The sequence below is a fragment of the Rhodotorula toruloides genome, assembly GCF_000320785.1.
Source record: "Rhodotorula toruloides NP11 unplaced genomic scaffold Scaffold3, whole genome shotgun sequence".
In the NCBI taxonomy this organism is placed as follows: Eukaryota; Fungi; Basidiomycota; class Microbotryomycetes; order Sporidiobolales; family Sporidiobolaceae; genus Rhodotorula; species Rhodotorula toruloides.
In genome coordinates, this window is record NW_015622963.1 from 91054 (window position 1) to 115329 (window position 24276).

Consider the following 24276-nt stretch of genomic DNA (forward strand, 5'->3'; position numbering starts at 1 on the left):
GGGCAGGCTTGTCCTGGATGTCGTTCGGATCGGACGCCGAGGAGAGCGATGGTGCCAATCCTCCTGAATGAACCTGCGTGTCGAACGCCCGTCCAGCGAACTGCTCGACATCGAGAAGGCTGTGATGGCCGCCCGCGACATAATCAATTGAGCCATCGCGCCTTGTCTCGACTCTCATGCCTCATTGCGCCTTCTCATCTTCTCCCGCCAGATCCAGCTTGCGATCCGCCCTCCCGAGCTCCTCCACCCACCTCCCCACTCCTTTCGCCACTCCACTCACTCCCACCACCGCAACCAACCCAATCAACACCAGAACAAACGGCAGCGTCGATTCTGGCACGCCGCCGAAGTGGACCGGTTCGAGGAGGATCGTGAAGGGGACGTTGAGGGTGTGATGTTGGGAGGGAGAGATGCAGGAGGGAGTTGCGGAGATGAGCAGGTGAGGGAGGGAAGGGTGAGGCGAGGATGAGGGAGCGCGGTGGGTTGAGAGGTGGAAGGTGGTCGGATGCTGCGCGATCCCGAGGTCAGTGCGGCGCTCTCGATTGAGTAGAAAGCTGTACGTACCGAAGCAGGCCACGACAGTCTCACAGTCCGCATATCCAGCCCCATTGCCCGTTCGAACCTGTCCAGGAGGCCAAGCAGGCCCGTTCGCACCGTCCCAGCACCATCGAGCGGTATGAATAGCTGTTTTGGAGACTTTTGACCCTCGTTCAGGCGGACAGAGAGCGTCTGCGGCGAGTTGACTTCGAGGATGTGGGGAGAACTGATGAAGAACCTGTGAGCTGCTGAGAGCGCGAGGGCAGATGCGAGCACTGGTACGTACACTTGTGCGCTATAAGTAGCATTTGGGAGATCCGCAAGCTCGAAAGGCAGGCGTGAGACGAGGATTTCGGTGTTTGCGAGTGCGAGGGGTGTGAGGGTTGCGATCAGGACGAGGGAGGCGGCGCGCAGGCGTGCGAGACAATGTAGCATGTCCCAAGTAAGCTAACAAGGCTAAGAACGCAGCGTCGGCCGGAAAAGCGTGAAGTGGGTGAAGAGGTGGAGAGGGAAGGGCAGAAGGAGGAGGGCGTGAGAGCCAAGGCATGGTGCTGCATCTCGCGGCGCTCTGTTTGGTATAGCAAAGGTTGCGCAAGGACAGAACTGTAGTAAGAGAGACGCAGAACGACCGTTGCAACGTCTAGAGGAGGAAGATACAAAGGCGGGAGAAGTACAACAAGCACGATTAGGCGTGGTGGACTGGCTATGGACAATCTATCGACTAGGTAAGAGTAAAGAGAAGGTCTAGGACTTTGGCGGAGGACGCGAGCGAACCGAGGGAGCCCTGCGCTGCTCCTCGATCTCCTCCCTCGAGAACCAATGTCCATGCAGCCCGTACGGCACCCTCTGCGGCAACTTGACCCTGCACACGACGTCCGTCATGTTCCACGCATCGATGACCCACAACTCGCTCGTGGCGCCGTCGACAGCGCGGCCGGTCGAGGGATCGAGTTGGCGTTCGTCAAAGACGTAGGTGAGGAGGTAGCCGTCGTCTTCGGCTCGGGGGTCCTGGCGGGGTACGAACGAGCTCTCCTGTGCACAGTGCAGCGGAGGGAGCTCGAAGATCCGGATCGGCTCGTCGTCGTTCGAAGAGGTGCGGTCCCCTTGTCGCGGCTTTTGCTGGGCAATCACGTCGAGGACGCCTCGCTCGTCGACCGGTCGCTCTGACTGTACCTCGCCCGCCTCGTCGCGCTTCTTGCCCTGCCGGACAAGCAAGTCGACATTGACTTTGACGAGGCAGTCGATCTTTGCCGCCGAGCCAAGCGCCGCGTCGAACGACCCGTGCTTCACCGAGCATCCGTAGACATACTTCGACGGTCCGACAGCGCGGTCCTGCGGTACAGTCGGGAACTCGAACGGGATCGCGGCGAGGGGAAAGGCGTGCGATGGCTCGAGGGTGACGGAGGCGGAGGAGGAAGAGGGGAAGCGGTAGTAGTAGAGCTCGCAGGACTCTTTGGCGCCTGCCGAGAGGGACTGAGACTCGGGTAGGACGAGGTTGCCGGCGGAGTAGATGAGACGGGGAGAATTCAGGCGGCAGCAGACAAGGTTGACTGCCTCGACCTCGTTGTGGGAAGGCGAGGCAGGCTCGTCGTACGCGAACGCCGTGTGGAAGATGATGCAGGCCGGCGCGATGTACCACTTGACGAGCGTCGGTTTGTGGCGAGGCAAGACACCGAAGCGAGCGGGTTTGGACGGGTCGTAGGAGATGACGGGTTTGCCGAGTGCGAGGTTGCGCGGGTCGAGCGAGAGGGGCATGTCGAGGAGGATCGAGTGCGTGCGAGAGGCGGCCATGTCGTGCATCATGCGAGGTGCGGCGATGGGGACGGGAGCAGCGAGGATGCGAGGAGTTGGCGTCGCCTTCTCGGAGCGAGCGGCGGGAGGAGGAGCGTGAGTCGAAGGGATGACGGAGTAGTGAAGATAGGGCGGGAGGAACGACATGTGGAAGAGCATGAGCTCGCCGGTGTGCGGGTCGCGTTTCGGCTGTTAGGCGAAAGGCGTCAATCTTGGGCTTGGCGAGGAGTAGAAGCGAGCGACTCACATGGGCGGTCGTCCATTCCTTCATCCAGCCGAGCATCCCGCCCTCTTCCCGCAGTCCCTTCTCGCCATTGTCCCCCTCAAGACTCCAGAACCCGACCGTGTCGAGTTCCGGCAGCGTGACCCAAGTCAGTGGCCCACTCTCGCAACTCGCCAGCGCTCGTCCGTCGTGCCACAAGACCGACGTGTTGGCGACTGAGAGATGTCGCAGAGGTGATTCGGTGAAGAACGAGCAGAAGGCGAGGAAGACGGCTCGGAAGACGGAGTACAGGATGAGGTGGAGAGACCAGATGGAGCCGAGGAGTGTGGCGATGGAGGGTAGGATGGGACTTGTGACGCCGAGCGCTTGCGAGGCGAGGAAGACGTCGGTGAGGACGTATTTGTTGACGAAGAGAGGGGCGATGCGAGGGTTCGAGTCGAAGGACGAGGAGGACGGGACGGGCTTGAAATACACGCCCGTCAGCATACCGTCACCGTCGAACTGAGAACGCAGAATGTAAGCTCGTTGTTCGGAGCGCGCAGGCGGACGAGGCCGAACACACCCAGTGGTAGGCAGGTCCGTCTGCGGAGTCCTCTCCTCGCAACTCTGCCAGCACAGGCTCGCCGCCGTTCCGCACGTACATGCTGTAGAGCCATTGTCAACGATGGCTGGGAACAGGAAAGAGCGCAAGAACGCACCCGCCGACGAGCTCTTGCGGGAGCTGACCTTCGCAAGCGCATTCCTCGAGCGTGCGCTCCTCGCGCACGGGGAGGTAGTTGCCCTGCTTGTAGGTGTGCCGGGGCTTTGTCTCCATCTCGTTCTGCGAGTCCCCCTCCAGCGGCAGAGGCAGCGATGTCGGCGGCTGGCGCAAGGGGAATCTGAGGCCGAGTCGAGCGCGGTGTGAGTGCGGCGTTCTCAGCGGGTGTGGGAGGGTGCGGGTGTCGTCGAGGGTGGTAGAGTGAGTGAGTCGTCGCTGTCCATGCGCCAGTGAGCCCTGCGAAGCGCGAGTTGGAGAGCGACGCCAGCGCAACCGTCTCGCTCGGACAAGTCGCGGTGCGCTCGACGTCGCTGCGTCCCCAACTTTAGCCTTGGGTCGGCTACGTCAGCCCTCCCGTTTCGGTCTATTACCCTGCCCAATACAAACTGGTTGTAATGCTCGAGTTGTATTCTTTGCGCCGCGATCGAGCGATCTGGCTGGCCTCGTCCTTGGTCGGGCTGTTCTCGCTGGTCTCGAGGGCGTCGTCTTGGGGCTCTTTCTCGTTTGCTAGTGACTGCTAGACTCGCGCTCGCATGGGCGGACTGGACTACTGGCTCGTGTGCGTCCACCTCGCTCCCGTTCACTCGCATCCTCCGCACTCACCCTCGTGTTGCTCGCAACGCCCGACAGCCACCTCCGCTGGACTATCCCGCCAGCGCTAGTCCTCTGGAGCACCTTCAGGAAGCTCAGGACACGCCGCGATGTGTACAAGACGCTCTTCCTCGTCGCCGTGCGTCCACACCGCTTCCTCCGTCGGCTCGATGCTCCAATCGCCAACTGACCTCTGCCCGTCCCACAGATCGCAGTAACCGTTCGTGCAGCTCACAAGAAGCAGGAGACGCGAGGAACTGACCGAATCTCGCGCAGGCGACAATTCCCTGGGACTCGTACCTCATCCGGCACAGGGTGCGCCAAGTCTTGCTTCCTACCCTCGAAAGCGCCGACTAACGCTTGCACCGGACAGATCTGGTCATACCCCGAGTCATCCGTCGTCGGACCGACCCTCTTCGCGATACCCTACGAAGAGATCTTCTTCTTCTTCGTCCAGACCTACATCACCGCGACCGTCTACGCCCTCTTCAGCCGCCCCGTCGTGCACGCCGTCCTCCTCCCTCGGAAACCTAGCGACGGACGAGCGGCGCGGTACATCGGGACGGCGGCGTTCTTGGGCATCTTTGCGCTCGCGTGGGCCAAGTTGGAAGAGGGAGGAGAGGGAACGTACCTCGCGTTGATTGTTGGATGGGTTGCGCCGTTCCTCGCGTTGCTCTGGTGCGTCCAAGCGAGTTCCCGGCGAGAGTGATGACTGACTTGTCCCTTGCAGGTTCATTGCCTCGAACCACTTGCTCGCCATGCCTCGCTGGGCCGTCGGTCTCCCCATCCTCCTCCCGACGCTCTACTTGTGGGAGTGCGACGCTCGAGCATTGCAGCGCGGAACTTGGGTGATCGAGAAGGGCACAAAGCTGGGCTTGGCTTTCCGCGGCCTTGAAATCGAGTGCGCCCGGTCTGCCTATCATCGCCCAGTCGCTTGCTGACGGTCAACGTTCACGCAGAGAGGCCGTCTTCTTCCTCTTGACAAACGTCATGATCGTCTTCGGCCTCGTCGCCTGCGACTACTGCCTTGCAGTTCACGACTTGCGCTCCTACGACACCCGCACCTCGTCCGTCTTCCCACCCTTGCGCGACTTCCTCCCCATCCTCCTCAACTCGCCCGACGCCGCACAGCGTCAACGCATCGAGGACTTGCAGGCGGCTATCGACATCTTGTCGGTCCATTCGAAGAGCTTCTCGACGGCGAGTCAGGTGTTCGAGGGCAGGCTGAGGCTGGACCTTCTCTCCCTGTGAGTGCGGCTCGTATCGAAGCATAGATCAGAGCTGATCTTCAGAATACCGCAGCTACGCCTGGTGCCGAGTTTGCGACGACCTGATCGACAACGCCTCGACGGTCGCGGCGGCCGAATCCAACATCGACATGATCTCGGGCTGCCTCGACCTCCTCTACCCTCCCTCCGCCTCGACTCCGACCTCCCTCCCCGTCCGCGTCTCAAACAAGCAAATCGAGGCGGCCTTGCCCGGCCTGAGCGAGCCCGAACGAGGCGCATTCCACCTCCTCAGGCTCCTTCCTATCGCCCGCCCACCGCTCGACGAGCTCCTCGACGGCTTCCGTACCGACCTCTCCTTCCTCGCTCTCTCCGACTCCAAGGGTGCCAAGACGAACGGCGCCGCGAACGGGAACGGGAACGGCAAGTCCAGCATCTCCGCCGAGTTGCCCATCAAGACCGACTCGGACCTGCTCGTCTACGCCAACAACGTCGCTTCGTCCGTCGCGGACCTCTGCGTCCAACTCGTCTGGGCGCACTGCACGCCTTACTCCCGCACACCCGCTCAATCAGTCCCGCGCGACCCGATTCTGTCAGAAGCGGAGAACGCGCACGTTCTCGCGGCGGCGAGGGAGATGGGACAGGCTCTCCAGCTCGTCAATATCGCGCGGGACGTACCGGCCGACTTGAAGATTGGGCGGATCTACCTCCCAGGTCGCGCGCTCGACACGCCGGTGCCCGAGTTGACGAGCGACAGGCGGGCGTTGCTCGCTCGTGCGAACGAGATGGCTGCGCATAGCAAGGATGCGATAGAGAAGTTGCCGCAAGAGGCGAGAGGAGGGATCAGGGCGGCGTGTTTGGTCTATCTCAGCATCGGGGACGCGGTCGGGAAGGCGTTGGACGAGGGGAGGGTGATGGAGCGCGCGAGGGTGTCCAAGGGTGCGAGGGCGCGCAAAGCGTGGCAGGCGCTGTGACGGGGCAAAAGCTGGATCTTTACAAGTTGTGCATATTGGCTGGAATAGACGGTCTCGCTGGTTCCTCATCTTCGAGGCGCGGGCTTGCGGAGAGGAGAGAGGGAACTGGGTATTGCAGGGTTGCGAAGAGGTACATGAAGTAACGACGAAGGTAGAAGCCGTGCAGGGTGGCAGAAAAGGCGAAAGCAGCGTGCGAGAGAGGCGGAAGAGGGCGACTACTGCTCCCACCTGCCAATTAGACGGGTCAGTCAGGGACCTTGCGCGTGAACAGAAAGGCAGACGCACTTCCTGGCAACCATCGAATCGGGCGGACGAGTCTCGACCTTCCTCTGCGAGAGGAAAACCATGTGAGCGGGCGCTGTCTGAACATGAAATGCGATTTCGCACCTTGCTGACGTCCTTCCAATCCGTGCTAAGAGCCGTTCCGTTGCTCTCCTGGTAGCTCTTGATCATGGCGCGGCGCTGGTCGTCGGTCGCATCGGCGTAGAGCTTCTGGAAGAGCTCGTTGAGGGCCTTGTCGCCGCCGGCGTTCGGGTTCTTGCGCAGCTCCTCGGCGAGAGCCTCGTCTTCCTTGGCCGACTGCTTGACGATGTCGTCCCAGTTGTGGCGCTTACGGGACGAGGAGGGGTAGCTGTGGTCGACCTTTTCCTCAGTCGCTTGACCTGCGCAGGCGATGGGACATCAGCTTTTCCGTCCCAGGCGTACTGCCACTGCCCCTGACGACTTTCGGACGAAGAACAGTACTGGCTGAACGGAACGCACCCATCTTGACGATACTCTCGTCCTCGCCCTCCAGCTTGCTCCACTTGACACCTCCCTCCTTCTTCTTCAGCTTGAGCTCGATCTTGGGCTGCAACACGCGGTGTGACGATGCAGACACGTCGATAGCATGGGCGAGCGGGTCGAGGTCGAAGACGACGTCGGAACCGGTGGGGAGGTGGACGGAGAGCGAGAGCTGCACGACGGCGCAAGCGGTTGAGCGGCGCAACGGGAGCGTGCACAGAGTACCCTAGGACGCACCGAGCGCTCCTGTAGCTCCACCTTGAGGTCCTCCTCCTTGACATTGCGGATGAAGACGCTCACGACGACCTCGCCCTCCGTCTGATACCTGGAAGCGGTGGAAGCAACGTGAGCACAGCGTAGCAGTACGAGAGCCTTCGTAAGCCAGCAACGGACCACTCGTGGCGAATCTTGGACATGGCGAGCGAACTTGCGGAGCGAAAGAAGCGTGAGGAACAGAGCGGGCGACCCTCTCCTCGCAGGCAACGGTGTACAGAGTGCAGTGTGCGCTTGCTTGTGAGCAGAGACAGCTCAAGCAAGCGCCTCAGCCGGCGACGGGGTGTAGCGCGGAAGGACAGGGTGCGAATGCAGGAGAGAGAAGAAGCGCGCGATACAGAACGGCGCCAGCTCTATGAACAGGGCAGAATGAACGAATGTCGGTGGGAAAGGACGGCAGAGGCCGCCATGCAGGAAGAAGGGGGATGCGATACAGAGATGGGTGGAACGAAGGAGGGGACAGGCCAAGTTGCGAAGCAGCGGGTCGATGCTGACGATATGTACGGGCGCGAGAGGCGGTGTATGAAGACGAGTCGAGATCTAGGTGTTGTCCGACGAAAGAGAGTCGAGTGTACGTGACGAGGCGGTATATGAAAAGGTGAGGAAAGAATCGCGCCGCGTAAGGGCCAGCCTAGGCGCTTCGAGTTGGGAGACGATGTGTATCGCTGGAAGGGTATGTAGAAAGGACGTTGGCGGTCGATGATGGACGACTGCCGTCTAGAAGGACGAGAGGTTGGAGCCGCGACGGCGTCCTCCGCCGAGAAGGAGATTGACGACTGCGGCGGAGACGAAGAGGCTGCATGCGAGTAGACGTCAGTGCGATGCCTAGCGTGTGAGCAGGAACAGCAAGCAACGCACCCGACTGTGAGACCGATGGCGACCTCGACGAGCGATTCGGCCGTGGCGAAGCCGCTCGAGTAGGTGTCGGACGAGTTGGCATCGGCGAAGCGAAGAAGACCGCCGTTGCTGAGACCAGATGGCAGCTGGACGAGGACGCCTGCGGGTGGGAGCTATCAGCGAATTGTAGGCGGAGACAAGATGTGGGTAGCTCACCTGGAACAGCGACGACGAAGGCCGAGCCGCGCGTGAACTTGCCGTAGACGTTGCTGAGGAAGCCGACAGCGAACGACCCGATGGCGGACGCGATGTCGGAGCGGTTCTTGAACGCCTTGCCGGAGAAGTAGTTTGAGACGAAGCCTGTGTTGCGTCGGGTCAGCTTGAGGTCCGCTCAACATTGAGAGCGACACATACCGGCACAGCCGATCAGGATCATGACGGGCGTCTCCTTGCGGAAGAGCGGTTGACCGTTGCGGACTGAGAGCGTCAACAAGAACATCGGGATCGTCAGGAAGTCTGCGAGCAATTCCGAGGTCAGCAAGCCGTCCGCAGTGAGCAAGCGGGAGTTCGTCACTCACACCACCAGGCCGGGATCGTGTCCATCCACCAGCCCTTAGCGTTCGTTCCGCGCAAGGAGCTGCAAGTGTAGTCGGTGAGGCCGTAGATTGTGAGGCCGGTCCGGTTGTACAGCTCGCTGCCGATCGACAGGCCGAAGCCGAGGAAGAGCGAGTACAAAATGGCGTAGACGAGGCGGACGGAGCCTGCGTGAAGCGGAGTTCGTCAGGAGGCAGTTCGTCCGGCGAGCCAAACGAAGGGGAAGCGGACCCGAGATGATGGACCGATTCGCAAGCTCGAGCGAACCGCACAGGACGATGTAGCCGGGAAGAATGAGGACGACCGAGCCGGAGACGACGGCGGCGAAGCAGAAGTACTGCGTCGAGGCGAGCGCAGCGGAGATGAACGAGATGATGCAGGCGATGACGATTCTGCGCAAGCAGAATATGTGAGTAGAAGTCTTGCACCGTCCGCAGCGAGGCCAAACTCACTCGAAGAGAGACGAGTAGAGGTCGTTGCGCGAGACAAGGACCTGAACCAAGACGAGAAGCGAGCCGAGCGGCATCGCCATGAGGCAGTCGATGAACGAGCCGTAGAAGGCGGAAGGCTGGATGAAGGCGCTGGCGCACGCTCCAATGATGAGCTGTTGCCACAAGGCGTACTTGGGCGGCGAGACCATCAACTCGTCGAGCTCGCGCGAGGCTTCGGTGACCGAGACGCGGTCGTGGATGACGTTGAAGTAGACGAGGTAAGCTGCCATGAGCTTGCCGAGGTCGAGGCCGTTCGCCTGCTTCAAGAACTGCGGGTTGGAGAGGCGAGTCAGCTTTCGCCTGCGTGGTCGCTCGAACAGGTCTGCGCACCTTGATGTCGGACGTGTGCGTGGCAGCATCGCCGAACGACAGCATCATCACACCCGGAATGTAAATCACTTGGCAGTTGATCTCGAGGACGCGAGCAGTCGCCTGCATCTGCGCTTCGAGACGATGCGAAGGCGCGCCGAACATCATGAAGGCGCGAGCCATCTTCATGATGAACTGCTGGCGCTCGATGATGGCGGCGACATGCTGCGTGATGAAGACCTCCTGGGCCTTGCGCTTCTCGCGGGCCTTGCGACGACGACGCTTCTCCTTCTCCCACGCCTTGCGGTCGGCCTCTTCTTCCGTCTCCTTCGTAAAGTAGTCGCCCAACTCCTTGCGAGGCGAGCCGTGTCCAGGCGAGTGGCCGAACTTGGGCGTGTGCAGCGGCAGGTCCTTGAGGTTGCCGAGGCTGAGCGAGAACGGGTTGCGCTTCTCGTGGCCAGGCGAGAGAGGTGGCGTGCTCAAGGCTGAGCGGGCGACGACGGGCGAACCTTGCGTCGACGAGCCCTCCACGCTGCCCGAGCGAGAACGCCCGCCGTCCTTGGCGAGTTCCCAGCGGCTGATGGTGTGACCGGCCTTGGTCGGGTCTGGCGCGAGAGCGGCGTGCTGCGGGGTCGCGACGCCGGCGAGCGAGCCTGCACCTAGCACGAGACCGCCAAAGACGCCTGCGCCCGACTTGGCTGCCTCGGGTCGCTCATCGAGGCCCATGGCGTTGCGAGTGCGGTCGAGGATGCCCCTGCGCTTCTTCGCCTCGCCCTCCTCGCCAGTCGCGGGCGTGTGCTCGACGGATGGCGTCTTCGAGTGGCTCTTGATGGCGGCGTTGACGCCGAGAGCCGTGCCGGCCGCACCGACAGCCTTGCCCGCTCCTCCGATGACGGCGCCTGCGCCACGTCCGGCGGTACCGATGACTGCTCCTGCTCCACGGCCAGCCGTGCCGATGACGGCGTTTGCACCGCGTCCCGCGCCGACAGCGACGCCCGTCGCGCCGCTAGCGAGACCGCCGGCGAGGTTGTGCAGACGGTTCTTCTGCGCCCGCTTCTCGTGCAACTTGGCGAGGAATCTTAGACGTTCGGCCTCCTCCTCCTCCTCGTCGGTGTCGTCCCCTTCGGCGATCGAGCTAGCGCGCGAAGAAGGGCCGAGGGAAGCGGGCGTCGTCGCGCCCGAAACAGATGCCGAACCGCCACGAGCAGCGGCTTGTTGCTGTTGCTGGAGGGCGATGAGAGCCGAGAGAATGCCGCCGGAGCCGAGGCCGTTCGAGGCGTAGCTGGCGTCAGGCGGAAGGTCCTGGACGTCGGCCCGCCTGAGTCGCTCGCGCAACGTTTCTCCGGTACTCTTCGCCTCCTCCTCGCCCTCGCCCTTCTTGTCGTCCTCCGCATTCGCACCAGTACCGCTCGTGAAGCCACCGGGAGCGGCGGGCGCCTCGCTCTGCTTGCGGCGGCGCAGGCTCGAGTGGAAGTGTCCGCCGTGCGTCAAGCCGCGAACGAGTCCCCAGGCGGCACGCGTGCTCTTCTCGGCCGGATCGCGCTTCGAGGTCGAAGGCAAGCCGTCGCGCTCGCCCGGATCGACGAACACCTCCATGTTGTCCTTGAGAGCCTCGAGGCGCTCTTCGGGGTCGCCGTCCGAGCTGGCTGCGCGCGACGCGCCGCCTTCACCGCCAATGTAGCGGCTACGTCGCTCGATCTCGTCATCGTCGTCCGTACCAGCGTCGGCAGCCGCCTCGAGAGCGCGAACGAGTTCAGTTTGCGCGCCGGGCGAAGTCAAGTTGCGGCCGCTCGGCGAGGTCGGGACCTGCTGAGCCATGTCGATGGCGACGTGCGAGTGACCCTTCTGGTCTGGCAGGTTGGCGGGCCACTGGACGCGCCTGTTCGCGCCCGATGCCTGCGTTCCCTGGCTCGCGTTGAGCATGGTGTGCGACGAGGCCGTCCCTTCATCCGCCGACCCGTTCGAGGTCACAGACTCGTGCAAGTATCCTCCATCGCTGTCGTGAGCCTGGCGAGAGTCTGACGAGGGCGGTGAGTCGTCGGGGATGACCAGGCGAGGAGGGGGTGTAGGCACGACGAGGCCGGGCGGCGGGGTAGGGGCAGAGGGTGTGCCGTTCGAGGGGTAGGGCTGGTCGAACGGGTTGCTGTCGGCGTTTCAGACACGCGCCATCAGTCCCAGGTGTCCCTGCTGGACTGTGCTTCGAGCACACCGAGTCGCGAGTTGATGAAGATGCAACGCACCTGTCTGGCTCTGCCATGGTGTGTGCGCGGGTCTAGCGAGTCGAATCCAGCACCTGCGTCGTCTACAGTCCAGCAAGAGTGGACCAGCCAGTCGTGAGGAGCGGTTGAAGCGTCGACTCCAAGACCGAGCGTCGACGGCGCGGGGAAGTGAATGGCGGGGTCCTGGTGAAAGGGGGAGTGCTGCGTGTGGCGGTGACCGTCGACTCGCACGGTCACAAGGTAGCAGAGCTCAAAGCAAGCGTTGTGTTGTATTGCGAGAGGTCGAAGAGTGAGGAGGACGGGGTGGGCTGGTCCCTCCCCTTTCTCGAGCCCACGCCAGTCCCGCTTGTTCCGTTGAACGCGCCAAGCTGGCTGTACACGCTTGTCGATCTGCTCGAAATGAACGCGCTGCGCTGCGTCTCCCTTCCGTACACCGAACCTGTTCCGTCATTTCTTACCCTTGTCGCCAGCTCCTCCGCTGGTTCGGCAGGTGCAAACGACTGACTTTGCTGCAGAACGTCGAAGAGAGCGGTGGGCACCTCGAGACATTGACAGAGCGTGTCTGTGATGCCAAAGAGAGGAGCCCGCAAGGTTGAGAAGGTCTGCCTCGGAACGTTCGCAGAGAAGCGAGATCCTCTCTATGCGTGTGCTAACTGGCGCAGAATCCAAAATGAGAGTCCGTGCAGCGTGCGAGGGAAGCAGCAAAGAGAGAGTATGGAACGCCAGCAAAAAAGCGAAGTCGCCCAATGTGGGGCTCGAACCCACGACCACCAGATTAAGAGTCTGGTGCTCTACCGACTGAGCTAACCGGGCTTTGCTTGGAAGGGCGGGCCCTTTTATGCATGATCCCTTACAGAGTCTGTATGGTCTTGGACACTTGAAAGCGCCGCGACTAGCCCTGCGGTCGCGCCGGGCGAACTCACGACAATCAGGAAGCGCTCCCACCAGCAAGAAAGGGGATCGGGAGGAGCTCGAGAGACTGCATTGCGAGAAAGGGTCGATAGTGAAGACAAGGCTTTTCGAAGGCCTGAGAGATACAAGCACATCTCGCGCGAAGCGGGTGTACAGCGCAAGGGAGAGAATGGAAGGTGCGAAGGCGAAAGGCGGAGGGGAGGGTCGGAGCCCTCAACCGGTGAGCGTTGCAGCACCCCCGTTCGGGTAGTCTGCTCGCAGATTTGGTCAGCGAGGAACGAAGCTCGAAAGGGAGAAGGGCACGTACACCAGAAGCTGACAGCCAGGATGATGTAGACCTGCGGAAGAGCGGGAGAACGGGGTCAGCGTGAGGTCGGAGGCAAGGGAAGCGACAGCAGGACGCACCGACATGAGGAGGAAGCCCTCGACTGCAGTAATGAGTAACAGTCAGTATCTACTCGAGCGCCGAAGAAGCACGCGAAACTCACGCCAGTTCGACCGGCCGTCCTGGATGGTGTAGTTGACGATGAGGACCGAAAGGAAGAGCACGATCGACTCGAACGGGTCGAAGAGAAGCGAGAGCGGCTGCTTGATGATCCACGCCAAGATCGTGATGAAGGGAACGACGAAAAGGGCGATCTGGATACTCGAGCCGACGGCGACGCCCATCTACAAAGTGAATCGGCGAAAAAGGTCAGCGTCGTGCTCGAGAGGACGCGATGCGCCGCAGAAGCTGCTGTTGACTCGAGTAGAGCATTGGGAGAGTCGGGACACCCACCGAAAGGTCGATCTTGTCGTGCACCGAGACAGTGACGGCCGTAACGTGCTCGGCGACGTTTCCGGCGATGGGAAGCTGTGCGAGGCATTCAGGGAGTTAGTTACTGCTCAGCGAACACTGTGGCGTTTGGATAGTCAGGTAAGAGCATCGGAACGCACCAGGATCAAGCCAACCCATTCGACGCTAATCTCGGGATGTTGCTGCGTCAAGCCGCTGATGCTGTCGACGAGGAACTCGGACGTGACTGCGGAGATGCACGTCAGCCTCGCTCGATCAGAAGGAAGCGGAGGACTTTAGACTCACCGGCGATGAGGACCGTTGCGACGACCAACAACCCCAGCGCAACCCACTTATTAAGCTGCGGCGCCTCCTCCTCAATTTCCTCCTCGTCCTCGAGCCCGGTTTCGATCTGGCGCGGACGGCGCGCGCTCGGAGCGGGTCGGAAGACGCGGTGCTCGCGCCAGACTTGGCGGCCGTCACGGACGATGGGGTCGTCCGGGTCGACGTGGCCTTCGGCGTACAGGTGCTTGTGCGTGAAGAGCTGGAAGAAGACTGTTCAGAAAAGAGGTCCGGTCAGCGACGCTCTCGATTTACGAGCGCATTAAGGCGCAGCTCCAGCAACCGCAACGCACGGTAGGCGAGGTAGACGACAAGCAGGATCACGGCGATACCGCGCGACATCTTGAGGATACGATCGCGCTCGACCTCGGCAGTCTGATTGTCTTTGAACGCAGCGTTGTAACCCGCCGGCAGGAGGATCGCAATGACGGAGATGACGAGAAGCGACGAGTTGAGCTGCGCGGCGGTGTCCTTGAAGCCTTGCTCGCTGAAGCGGATACCGCCGACGAAGAAGACCATGCCGAGGACGAGGAGGAGGTTCGAGAGAATCGAGCCGAGGAGGGAAGACTGGACGAGCTGGAGCTCGCCCTTGATGAGGGCGATGATGGCGACAATCAACTCGGTGGCGTTCCCGAGAGTCGCGTTGAGGAGACCGCCGAGGGTTTGGCCGACGCGGAGGGCGAGTTCTTCGGTGCCGAACGAGAGGAGGCCGGCGAGAGGCAGGATCGCGAGAAAGGTAAAGACGAAGATGATGGTGTCGTTGAGCTTGGCAAAGTGCAGCGCCCAACCGACCTGTGAATGGCAGAGTCAGTACGCGCCAAGGAGGAACGTCGCGAGCAGACTGCGAACTCACCGGAATAAAGACGAGGAGGACGTTGAACCACGAAGCGAATGCGATGGCCTTGAGGGACTGCATGACGGTAGGCTCATTCTTGATGGGGTGCTCGGCAACGAACAACTCCGTCTGCGGGCAAGAGCACCGTCAGTACGGGCGGTCGGTGAGGGGAAGGCCTCCTTCAGAACGTCCAAAGGAGGCTATCGCAACGCACCAATCGCTGGCGCAGGGGCGGCACCTCGAAGCTCGCCTCGCGCGTTCCCTGCCTCGAACTCCGCGACGCCCGTGCAGGAGGGTATGCGCTGCCGCCCGCAGCAGGCGGGACGACCTCGTCCGACATGGTGACGCCCCTTGCGGGTTTGCCCTCCTTTGTGTCCCTGTGCTTCTCGTTCTGTCCTGCGGTCGAACCCGACTGCGTCGTCGAGAGGTCGCCGTCGCGCGAGCTCGACGACGCAGCGCCTCCCCGTCCCGCCTCCATCCTGTCTGGCGAGACGGAGCGGCGTCCATCCATGCGCTCGTCGTGCTCGCCTTGCATCTCGGGATGCAGTGTCGACATCTGACTGTGCTACGTCGCCTGCGACGCGTTGGAAGCCGGCGTTTGTTGACGTCGATGCGAGGGGACCTCTGAACGTGGTGAAGAGCGAGGAAAGCTGAGCGGCGTGATCGAGTGGGTGTGCTCGCGCGTGTGAGTATGTCGTAGCCTGAGCACGTGCAGTCGAGCGAGTCCAGCGATGGTGTGAGCGTGAGGAGGACGACAGGACTTTGCTATTTTCGAAGGCGCCAAGGCCGCGTCGGAGTGAGAGGGGGAAGACGACGACGAGCGAGAGAAGCACTCGTACGGTGTGCTACAGCTTGCAGAGTGAGCCAGAGTACTGAACGAACGAAGGAAGGGTACTGGAAGCGCACGGGGAAAGGAGGACCTCGTTGCACGCTCTCCTTCGCCTCGACCAAGTGCACTCTAATCCCTCCCGCTCAATCCCATCCTCCGCCGCCAAATAGACCCGTACCCGCACCGTTCGAGTCCCAGCCACCGCCCAAGCCCGTCCCAAGCGCTGCGACAGCGTCCTTGCCCGCCTCGTCCGCCCTGTCCTGCTCCTTCGCCGTCGCAAGTCCCAGCAGCGCACCGACGTCGACCTTCTCCGCCTCTTCGCCGTCCTTCTTGTCGCCCTTCTTGCTCTTCTTCTTCTTGCCGCCCTCGCCTGCCCGCCGGACTTCGATGATCTTGGCGACGGAGGTCTTCTGCTTCTCCTCCGGCGCCGCTGGTGCAGGCGCGGCGGGTGCTGGTGCCGATGCCGGCGCAGACGACTTTGCAGACGACTTGGGCGCAACGTCGGTCCCGTCGCCACGTAGCGCGTCCAGCAAGCGACCCTTCTTGCCCTTCTTCCTGCTCAGCGCGTCCGGCGCTGCTGCCGGGGCGGCTGGCTCGTCGTCGTCCTGTATGTCCGCACCACTCGACTGCGCCTGCTCCGTCGGTTCCGCTTCTCCCGCCGCCCGCGCCTTGGCCAAAGCTTTGCGCTCCGCATTCGACCGCTTCTTCGGCTTCTTCGGTTTTGCTGGTTCGGCAGGCGTCGCTGTGGTCGTCGTCTCCGCCTGCTCTGACCGCCCGTCGTCCATCTCCTGCGCGTCGTTGACCTCGGCGCCTTGAGCCGCGCCCTCCGCACCGCCTTGCTCCTCCTCTCTCCGCTTCTTGCTCCTGCCCGCTCCGACCTCCTCCACAATCCCCTTCCTCTTCCTCCTCCTATTCTCCCTCTCCCTCTCCCTTTCCTTCACAGCCTCACTAACCTCAACCGGCTTCTCCTTCATCGCGTTCAGAGCAAGCGCCATGGGTCCGGCGTCGAGGATCTTCTGTTCCTCGGACCGCGCGGCACGTTGGGCTTTCAGGTCGAAGTGTTTGGCGTCGAAGCGGTGGGTGTCGAGGATTCGGAGGGAGGGGAGGAGGATCGTGAGCTGCGCGACGGAGGGAAAGCGTCAGCATGGGCTTCGAGGGGAGTGAAGAGCATCGTGCAGACGCACCTTGGCCTTGAACTCGTCGAACCCAGTCGCCTTGACCGCATCCTCAGCCACCTTATTCCCCTTCAACCCAAGGTTCACGATCCCCTCCTGCTTCGCGAGCTCCTTCAACCCAAACCAGCTCTCGAACCCACAATTCCCGATATCCAGGATCTCCAGCCCGCCCTTACCCATATCGCCCTTTCCCCAGGTACCGAAGTGAGAGGGAAGGGAAGTGAGGGATCGGTTGTCGTTGAGGCGGAGCTCGTGGAGATGCGAGAGAGGGGAGAGATCCGGCAGTCCGGTGGGGGTGAGCTGGTTGTGCGCTGCTGAGATCTTCTTCAGCGAGGGGAGCGTGGCGAGAGAGGCGGGGAGCGAGGTGAGCGAGTTGTTCGAGACGACTGGAAGAGAAAGGCAGTGTCACTGGCGGGAATGGCGAGGGTGAAAGCGAGAGCAAGAGTACGCACCGATAGTGTTGAGGTCAGGGAGGTTGGCGACGTGCTCGAGCTTAGTGAGCGAGTTGTGCGAGAGGACGAGGGCTTTCAAGGTGGAGAGGCGGGCGATGCAAGGAGGTACGGCGGCGAGGTGGCAGTGGCTGGCGTTCAGCACTGTGAGTTGAAGTTAGCAGATTGCTCAGGCGAAAGATAACGAGCGAACGCACCGAACAGCGTCCGCAGCTCCTCGACTCCCTTCCAAGCGTCCGGACCGCTCAAGTCGTTCCCGCTCACGTTCAGCCAGGTCAGCGTCGCCGCCGCCTGCTTGACGAATCCGATGCATTTGAGCCCACAATTGGTCAGATTGAGCCGTGTGAGCGCAGAATAGTCGGCGAGAGAGGGGGGTGCGGAGAGTTGTTGGTTCGAGAGGTCAAGCTGATCAGTCTGCGGCTTCTTCTTCGCCGCTGCCTTGTCCGCACCCTTCTGTCCCGCCATGCCTGGCCCTCGCGGCCCTCTTCGTTCGTCCCTCCCGCCAGCAGGTCGTTCCGAGCGAGGGTGAGGAGACCGGCCGTCCTCTCGCGGTGGTCGCTTGTTCGGGTTGGCTGGTCGGCTGTAGGGCTTCCTCTGCGGCCCGTTTGAGCCTCTGTGAGCGTCTCTGGGCATGTCTGAGCGTGTGAGCGTGAGTTGTTCACTCAAGAGATGAGCTTCGCACCTTTTGTACGGGACCACTCACGCTGTTCGTCGCAATGGCTGCCAGACGAGGCTTGGGACTGCTCGGACTGCTCGCACAGACACGGACGACCGCACACGCCGTTCCCCAGCGACTCGCGCCGTCTCTCGTCGCCCACTCGTCCTCGTCCTCGGCACGCCTCACATCGCCGACCTCGACGACTCCGCCGCGCCCGCAGTCGCCTGCAGGGCTCCAGCGACCGCAGAAACACAAGGCGAAGAAGTCCAAGTCGGGCAAGGAGCAGCCGTGGCGGAAAACTCGGCAATCCTTCGACGCTCCGCTCTTGCCCGTAGGATTGCGCACTCGGTCTACAGGATGGGAGAGGCCGGCGGACGGCAAGGTGATCGCGTTGACGACCGCCGAGTCGTACAACACGACCGAGCTGCTGCGCACCCTCCAGGACCAAGGTCTCCTCGAGGGCGCAGTCAACCTTCTCGGCGAAGCCATCCTCCTTCCACGCTGGTCGCCCGCCTCAGCGACCTTCTTCGACCCGGACAACCTCCTCAGCGACCCGGCGCAGCAAGAGTCGGGCGAGGTGTACATCTTCGAGAGCGGGACGATCGTCCTCTGGGGACTGTCGATGCAGGCGGCCGAGACGTTCTTGCGGAAAGTCATTCGCGGAGGGTCGCAGAAGTTTGGCTTCGTCGAGATCGGACGGTATGGCGAGCCGGAGACGGAGGTGCTGGAGTACTGGGTCGGGAACGGGTGCGCGGCGCTCCCTCTCTTGCTTAGATGGCCTCTCCTGACCCTTGTACTCGCACAGCTCAACCCGCATGGCTGGTGACTCCATCATCCTGTCATCCGCACCCTCGGCCGCCGCGCCCAGCTCCGACTCCTCCTTCCCCTCACTCCAGACCCTGATCTCGACGCAACCCGACGCCTCGCATCCCATACCTCCGAGCAAAGAGCTGCTCGAACGATTGGCTTTTTCGGCGGGTATGGCGAGGGTGACGAAGCTTGGCGTGTACGAGGAGCAGTTTGATGCGTTTGCGGAGGGAGTCGCGAGGATTCCGAAGCTGCTCGAGACGGTGCGCACAGGTCTTCTCCTCCGCCTTCTCTTTCCTTCTGACGGAACTGTCGCTGCAGGGCTCGGAAGCGCCGGTCAAGAAGACAGACATCATCAAGCGATTCGGCACGCTACACTCGTTCCGACAAAAGCTCAACCTGGAGGACGAGAACCTCCTCGACGAGCCAGAATTCCTGTGGGAGGACGGTGACTTGCATGGTGAGCTCGCACTTCTTTCGCTTCGGTTGAGGCGGAGGTGACTGACATTTCCACCTGCAGGTCACTACACGGCTATCTGCAAAGCGCTCGAGTTTGAGAACCGCCTAAGGTGCGTCGTATGGCTTCTCTCTCAGTCGCAGGCATGTCTGACGAGTCGCCGCGCAGAACGCTGAACGACCGAGTCGACTACGCCTTCTCGCTCCAGACGACCCTGATGGAGCTTCTCAACGCGCGGGTATCGCACCGTCTCGAGTGGATCATCATCATTGTGCGTCATCAGCTCCTTTCTCGCGCGTCCACACGGCTGACTCGTGTTGCGCGCGCAGCTCATCGCCTTCGAGATCTCGCTCGTCCTGTATCGCGAAGGCCTGCCCTTCCTGAACTCGCACTCGGAGGAAGACCCCTCTCGCGCTGCGTCCGTCTAGAAGTTTTGACCCACCCCCGCTGTATCGCCGTCCCGCCACTCCCTCCCGTCGCACCCGTAGAAGCTGTCTGTCTTGTTGTAGCGTTCAGAAATTCGCATCCTCGCTCTTGCATCGCGCAGCCCGCTGCTTCACACGTCCAGCGCTGCTGTTTGCGTCTCTACCGGCCGAGCGACTCGATTCTGAGGACAGTGAGAGATGGGAGTGCGACCGACACAGCGGCGCGAATGAGGCGAATGCAAGTGGTCCATCTCTACCCGCTCACAACCTTCCCCACCGGTCCTCCTCGGCCCTTCCCGACCCCTCCCTACTCCTAACCCCAACATTACTCCTGCCGAACGCCCCGCCTCCAATAACCCCCGCCGGACTCGATTCCCTCACCCTCCTCTCGATCCGCTCGAATGACGACTCGCCCCCTCGGTCGTCATTGTTCCGCACGCGAGGGACGTACGACCCGAACCCTCCTCCACCACCACTGTTGGACGAAGGCGAGTCCCCGCGCCCGCTCCCGCCGCGTGACAAACCCCCCAGACTCCTCCTCTCGCTCAACGGCGTTCCAAATGCCTCTCCCTCTCCCAACCCCCCCTCGGCACGCCTCGAAATCCCACTGTGGGACCTTCGTTCGCCGTCTCCCCTTCGTTGGAGGTGGTGAGTCCTCCCTGTGCCGATTGGAGAAGCGGAGGGCGAGTCGAGTGAGAGGTCGGTCAGGCGTTTGGAGGTGGGAGTGGGGTCGCCTCCCGAGCCGACGACGGGGTGCGGCTTGTAGTCGAGTTGGAGGTTGGAGGTCGAGGTCGAGGTGAGCAGCGGGGAGAGGGCGGTACGGAGAGACTCGCTGCGAGCGGGAAAGCGGGTCAGTCGCGAGCCGGGCAGAGAGGCTGCACCTAAGCGCACCGGATGACATCGCGTTCGGTTCGCGAGCTCGGCGCAAGCCAGACGCTGAGGATATCCTCGTCCTTGCGCACACTAAGCACCACCCCATTGACCTTCTCACCCGCGCGCTCGTCCTCACCTCCAATCCTCTCACTCACAAGCGCATACACGACTTCCTCCCAAACACGATCCGCAACGCCCTTGCGCAAACGGACGACCCACCGTCCTCCGCCGACGTTGTTGTCGTCTTCCCATGCGGGCGCGATCGAGGAACGGAAGACGTTGTAGTCGCAGATGACGTGGGAGACGGGAGGGGCGGGGGAGGAAGAGGACGGGGAGAAGAGCGTGTGGGTCGTGTGCAGCGAGCCGGGGAGTTGGGAAGGAGGGACGAGGTGTGCGAGGAAGGGGTGCAAGGACTCGATCTGAGGGAGGAAGCGCGGAGATCAGTACGAAGTACTCGTTATGCTCGAACGCCTCGCACTCACGCTGGAGAACCCGCCAAGCTTGACGACCCCTCCCTCCCAGTCCTCACGGCTCTCCTTCTCCTTCTGCGTCCCATTCGTACCGTTCTTCCCCTGCTCGTCCTTCTTGCCGTTCTTTGCGTTCCCCTGCCGCTGCGAAAACCACACGTCCCAGGTGTACTTGAGCGGGTGGATCTGTTCTCCGTCTGCGGTGGTCGAGTGTCCGCTCGGCGAGGTGTTGGTGCTGAGCGCGAGCGAGAGTGACGGCCCGCCCTTCTTGCGCTGCGGCGTCGAGTACGTTCCGTCTCGAGAGGCAGGCGAGACCTGCGATGCGAGCGAGGATGATCCGCGCGACTGGAAGGGAGGGCGTCGGGACGAGGGAGTCTGCGAGAGGAGCGACGACGAGCGGGCCGACATGGTTCTAAAGGTGTCTAGTGCGGTGTATGCGTGTACTGGCGAGTGTATAGTGGTATCTGTGTAGCTCTGCGAGCTGTGTGTGTGTTGCTGTGCGGGTTCGAAAGGAAGTCGAAGCTGGGTGCGAAGGAAGGCGGGTGGAACGCGACGGCGGCTAAGTCTGGCGGGATGCGGACAAGCTTGGCGTGTGTGTAGGGTCTATTCGAGGTCTAGCGGGGATCAGTCAGGCAGCAGGGCGGCGTGTAGAGTGGATGGAGGGCGGCTGAGCTGGGTGAACGGCTTGTGAACGGCCGAGGTGGAACGCGAAATTCAGCATCGTCCCCAAGTGGTTGCTGGGTGCACTCATCCGCTTTCCGAGAGTGTATCACGACAGTAGAGCAGCCTACCAAAGCACCTGGAGCTGTTTGAAGTCGACCACCTGCGAAAAATCCGCCTCTTCTTTGCTTCGCTGCTTCGGCTGGCATCACGTGTGAGTGTATATCGAGTTGTATTGAGCTGGAGTCCTCAGCGGTGATGGCTAGATTAGTTGCCGTGGCGTGCCGCTGCTCGGCGCGCGCTCGCCGAGACGGAGAGCCACTTTCGGAGTTCGCTCGTCTCGCTGGGACTTGTGCTGTGGCGCGCCTGGACATGGCAGTCGACGCACCGCACGCAGACGACCCGCCAGTCGCAGCGTCCGAGCCTGCAGACACACCGCAGACTCTCTCGGCCCTCGTCCCATCGTCGTCCTCGTCTCGCTCAGATCACGGCTCGTGCGTGCACACTCTCCACGACAATCACGACACGAGCGGGCAGGGCGTCGCAGGGAGGGCGCTGGAGGGCAATCTCGAGGGCAAGGGCGAGTCGAAGAATGTTGTGGCTGGAGACGAGGACGAGGACAGCGGGATGCAGCCTGTCAGGCGGAGAGTGACGACGGGGACGGTCGCACCTCCGCCGTACACGATCCACTCGCACCGCATGCGGTGGTTCGTCGTCTCGCTCGTCGCCCTGGCCGGACTATTTTCGTGCGTCCAGTTCCTCTTTCGCTCCTCTCGCTTTGCCTGCCATGTTTGATTCAGTCGAGGCGAACGCCAAGAGCACGCTCATCCAAACCCAGAGGTTTGCGCCGACTGACTGGCTTCCGTCCGCAGACCTCTGTCCGCCAATATCTACTTTCCCGTCATCCCTGCCGTCGCGCAAGACCTTCGCGTCTCAGTCGAGAACATCAACATCTCCGTGACGGTCTACATGATCCTCCAGGGTGCGTCGGACTCGCTGACGAGCGTGACTCTGTTGCTGACTTCCACTGCGGGACCGACAGGCGTCTCGCCCTCTTTCTTTGGCGCGATTTGCGACGTCCTCGGCCGACGACCCACCTACATCGCCACCTTCCTCATGTGCGCTGCGCTTCCCGAACCCTCACTCAGCGGTCGGACTAACGCACTCGCTTCCTCGCACAGCTACCTCGGCGCCTGCGCCGGCCTCGCCAACACGCACACCTACTGGCTCCTCCTCGTCTTGCGCTGCGTGCAAGCCGCCGGCTCCGCCTCCGTAATCGCCATCGGCTCCGGCTCGATCGGGGACGTCGCGCCCCCTTCTGAGCGCGGACTGTTCATGTCGGTTTTCGGATTGGGTCCGATGGTGGGACCTTGTATTGGGCCTATTATCGGTGGATTGCTCGCGCAGCGATATGGCTGGCAGTGCGTGCCCTCCTTCCCTCTCTCACTCACCCCGTCGCCAGCTCAGCTCACGAGCTACCTCGGGCAGATCCCTCTTTTGGTTCCTCTTCGCCTTTGGCGCCTTCGCCCTCCTTCTCATCATCCTCTTCCTCCCCGAAACGCTTCGCTCCCTCGTAGGAAACGGCTCGATCCCAGCGCGGGGGATCAACCGCTCGCTCGTCTCGGTTTGGCAGCAGCGTCAGCGGAGGAGACAGATGGGCGAGGGGAGCGAGGTGGATGAGGCGAGTTTGAAGGCGAAGCCGGCGAAGAAGGGGTGGAGGGATGTCAGGCCTTGGGCGCCGCTAAAGATGTTCCGGGAGAAGGATGTCTTCCTTACGTGCGTCGGCGTCCCTCTCTTTCGAAGCGCGGAGGACGGCGTTGACGACCTTCCAATACGCAGGCTCACATTCAACTCGATTTGCTACACGTGAGTTTGCACAGTCTCCTTTCGCCCCTCGCATCCCGGCTGACTCGCCTTCTCTCGCTCGCTCCCCTCGCCCAGCCTCTTCTACTGCGTCACCACCTCAACCGGCACCACCTTCAAGTCCACCTACAACTTGAACGAAACCTCTCTCGGGCTATGCTTCATAGCCAACGGCGTCGGCTGTCTCGCAGCGACGTTCGTCAACGGGCCGCGGTTGACACACGATTATAAGGTTGTGCAGAGGCAGGTGGAGAGGAGGAAAGAGGTGGAAGGGAGGGGAGAGGAGCGCGCGAGGAGGAGGCGGAAGGACCAGAATGACTTGTCGGATTTTCCGATCGAGAGGGCGAGGCTGAGGTCGATGCGTGCGTTCCGCTCCGTCGATGCCGTTGTCGAGCGCTGGCTGACGGTTCATTCGTCCTGCAGCCTACTTCTTCGTTGCGCTCATCGCGTCTACGATTGTCTACGGCTGGGTACTCGACAAGGGCGTCCATCTCTCCGCGCCGCTCGTCATGCAGTTCATCAGTGCGCTCCTCCCGCCCCTCACCCTCGCACCACCATCGCTGACGCGTCCACGCGCCCGCAGTCGGTCTCTCAGTGACGAGTATCTTCAACGCCGTCAGCACCCTCCTCGTCGACCTCTACCCGGGCCAATCCGCTTCCGCAACCGCAGCGAACAATCTGTACCGGTGTATCTGCGGCGCAGCAGGGACGGGATTCATTGAGCCGTTGCTGAATCGGTTAGGTGCAGGTGAGCCCTCCCTCTCTCAACTCGCCCGGTCTTTGAGCTGATGAGAGTCTCCGCAGGTTGGGGTTTCACGATGCTCTCGCTCATCAACGTCTGCTTCGTCCCCCTCATGATTCTCGAGTGGCGGTACGGGATGAAGTGGCGCTTGCAGCGGTTCGAGCGTCTCAAGCGGGAGAAAGAGCGGGAGGAGGAGAAGGCGCGCGAGAAGGGGAGGGAGTTGGAGAAGAGGCGCGAGGGGCACTAGAGCGTGCGCATATCCATATCCTATTCGGCTGACCCATCCTGTCGTTGTACATACTCTCCTCGTCTGGCTAGACCCGCAGCGCAGCAGCTAGATCGCACTTATCGCATCTCCTTCTTGTTGTACGTTCCTCGGCATCTCGCATTTGCATTGTTACT

General features: G+C 62.1%; 10 protein-coding genes across 10 annotated transcripts; 3 read left to right on the top strand and 7 right to left on the bottom strand.

Annotated features, from left to right (window-relative positions):
- Positions 1-181: 181 nt before the first annotated feature.
- On the bottom strand, positions 182-972 carry RHTO_04603 (uncharacterized protein; the record flags this gene model as incomplete). Its single annotated transcript, XM_016418268.1, has 3 exons — positions 182-508; positions 565-763; positions 824-972. The coding sequence occupies 3 exons, from the start codon at positions 970-972 to the stop codon at positions 182-184; spliced, it is 675 nt and encodes a 224-aa protein (XP_016275544.1).
- A 309-nt stretch (positions 973-1281) lies between these two features.
- Positions 1282-3365, bottom strand: RHTO_04604 (carotenoid cleavage dioxygenase; the record flags this gene model as incomplete). The annotated part of the gene is made up of 4 exons (XM_016418269.1): positions 1282-2517; positions 2576-3052; positions 3114-3195; positions 3250-3365. The coding sequence occupies 4 exons, from the start codon at positions 3363-3365 to the stop codon at positions 1282-1284; spliced, it is 1911 nt and encodes a 636-aa protein (XP_016275545.1).
- A 476-nt stretch (positions 3366-3841) lies between these two features.
- Positions 3842-6099, top strand: RHTO_04605 (phytoene synthase; the record flags this gene model as incomplete). The annotated part of the gene is made up of 8 exons (XM_016418270.1): positions 3842-3867; positions 3939-4038; positions 4108-4119; positions 4176-4214; positions 4273-4577; positions 4630-4800; positions 4859-5146; positions 5202-6099. The coding sequence occupies 8 exons, from the start codon at positions 3842-3844 to the stop codon at positions 6097-6099; spliced, it is 1839 nt and encodes a 612-aa protein (XP_016275546.1).
- A 215-nt stretch (positions 6100-6314) lies between these two features.
- On the bottom strand, positions 6315-7298 carry RHTO_04606 (suppressor of G2 allele of SKP1; the record flags this gene model as incomplete). Its single annotated transcript, XM_016418271.1, has 6 exons — positions 6315-6327; positions 6385-6428; positions 6487-6761; positions 6862-7054; positions 7120-7207; positions 7276-7298. The coding sequence occupies 6 exons, from the start codon at positions 7296-7298 to the stop codon at positions 6315-6317; spliced, it is 636 nt and encodes a 211-aa protein (XP_016275547.1).
- Positions 7299-7872: 574 nt separating this feature from the next.
- RHTO_04607 (DUF1212 family protein) lies at positions 7873-11643 on the bottom strand (the record flags this gene model as incomplete). Its single annotated transcript, XM_016418272.1, has 9 exons — positions 7873-7951; positions 8014-8152; positions 8209-8352; positions 8407-8508; positions 8571-8753; positions 8818-8978; positions 9039-9346; positions 9408-11529; positions 11627-11643. 9 exons carry the CDS (start codon positions 11641-11643, stop codon positions 7873-7875), a joined length of 3255 nt encoding a protein of 1084 aa, XP_016275548.1.
- Positions 11644-12730: 1087 nt separating this feature from the next.
- RHTO_04608 (vacuolar calcium ion transporter h(+) exchanger) lies at positions 12731-15004 on the bottom strand (the record flags this gene model as incomplete). The annotated part of the gene is made up of 10 exons (XM_016418273.1): positions 12731-12768; positions 12825-12855; positions 12923-12945; positions 13006-13186; positions 13296-13370; positions 13454-13539; positions 13599-13847; positions 13928-14426; positions 14488-14598; positions 14684-15004. The coding sequence occupies 10 exons, from the start codon at positions 15002-15004 to the stop codon at positions 12731-12733; spliced, it is 1614 nt and encodes a 537-aa protein (XP_016275549.1).
- A 437-nt stretch (positions 15005-15441) lies between these two features.
- RHTO_04609 (leucine rich repeat domain containing protein) lies at positions 15442-17387 on the bottom strand (the record flags this gene model as incomplete). Its single annotated transcript, XM_016418274.1, has 4 exons — positions 15442-16416; positions 16483-16859; positions 16926-17066; positions 17120-17387. The coding sequence occupies 4 exons, from the start codon at positions 17385-17387 to the stop codon at positions 15442-15444; spliced, it is 1761 nt and encodes a 586-aa protein (XP_016275550.1).
- A 251-nt stretch (positions 17388-17638) lies between these two features.
- On the top strand, positions 17639-19272 carry RHTO_04610 (protein of unknown function DUF155; the record flags this gene model as incomplete). Its single annotated transcript, XM_016418275.1, has 6 exons — positions 17639-18327; positions 18386-18650; positions 18709-18847; positions 18908-18956; positions 19013-19115; positions 19174-19272. The coding sequence occupies 6 exons, from the start codon at positions 17639-17641 to the stop codon at positions 19270-19272; spliced, it is 1344 nt and encodes a 447-aa protein (XP_016275551.1).
- Positions 19273-19530: 258 nt separating this feature from the next.
- RHTO_04611 (translation initiation factor eIF-4E) lies at positions 19531-21017 on the bottom strand (the record flags this gene model as incomplete). The annotated part of the gene is made up of 3 exons (XM_016418276.1): positions 19531-20101; positions 20161-20561; positions 20625-21017. The coding sequence occupies 3 exons, from the start codon at positions 21015-21017 to the stop codon at positions 19531-19533; spliced, it is 1365 nt and encodes a 454-aa protein (XP_016275552.1).
- Positions 21018-21641: 624 nt separating this feature from the next.
- Positions 21642-24121, top strand: RHTO_04612 (MFS transporter; the record flags this gene model as incomplete). Its single annotated transcript, XM_016418277.1, has 10 exons — positions 21642-22015; positions 22142-22251; positions 22312-22387; positions 22451-22690; positions 22758-23045; positions 23109-23135; positions 23211-23494; positions 23556-23654; positions 23716-23880; positions 23937-24121. The coding sequence occupies 10 exons, from the start codon at positions 21642-21644 to the stop codon at positions 24119-24121; spliced, it is 1848 nt and encodes a 615-aa protein (XP_016275553.1).
- Between the last annotated feature and the right edge of the window lie 155 nt (positions 24122-24276).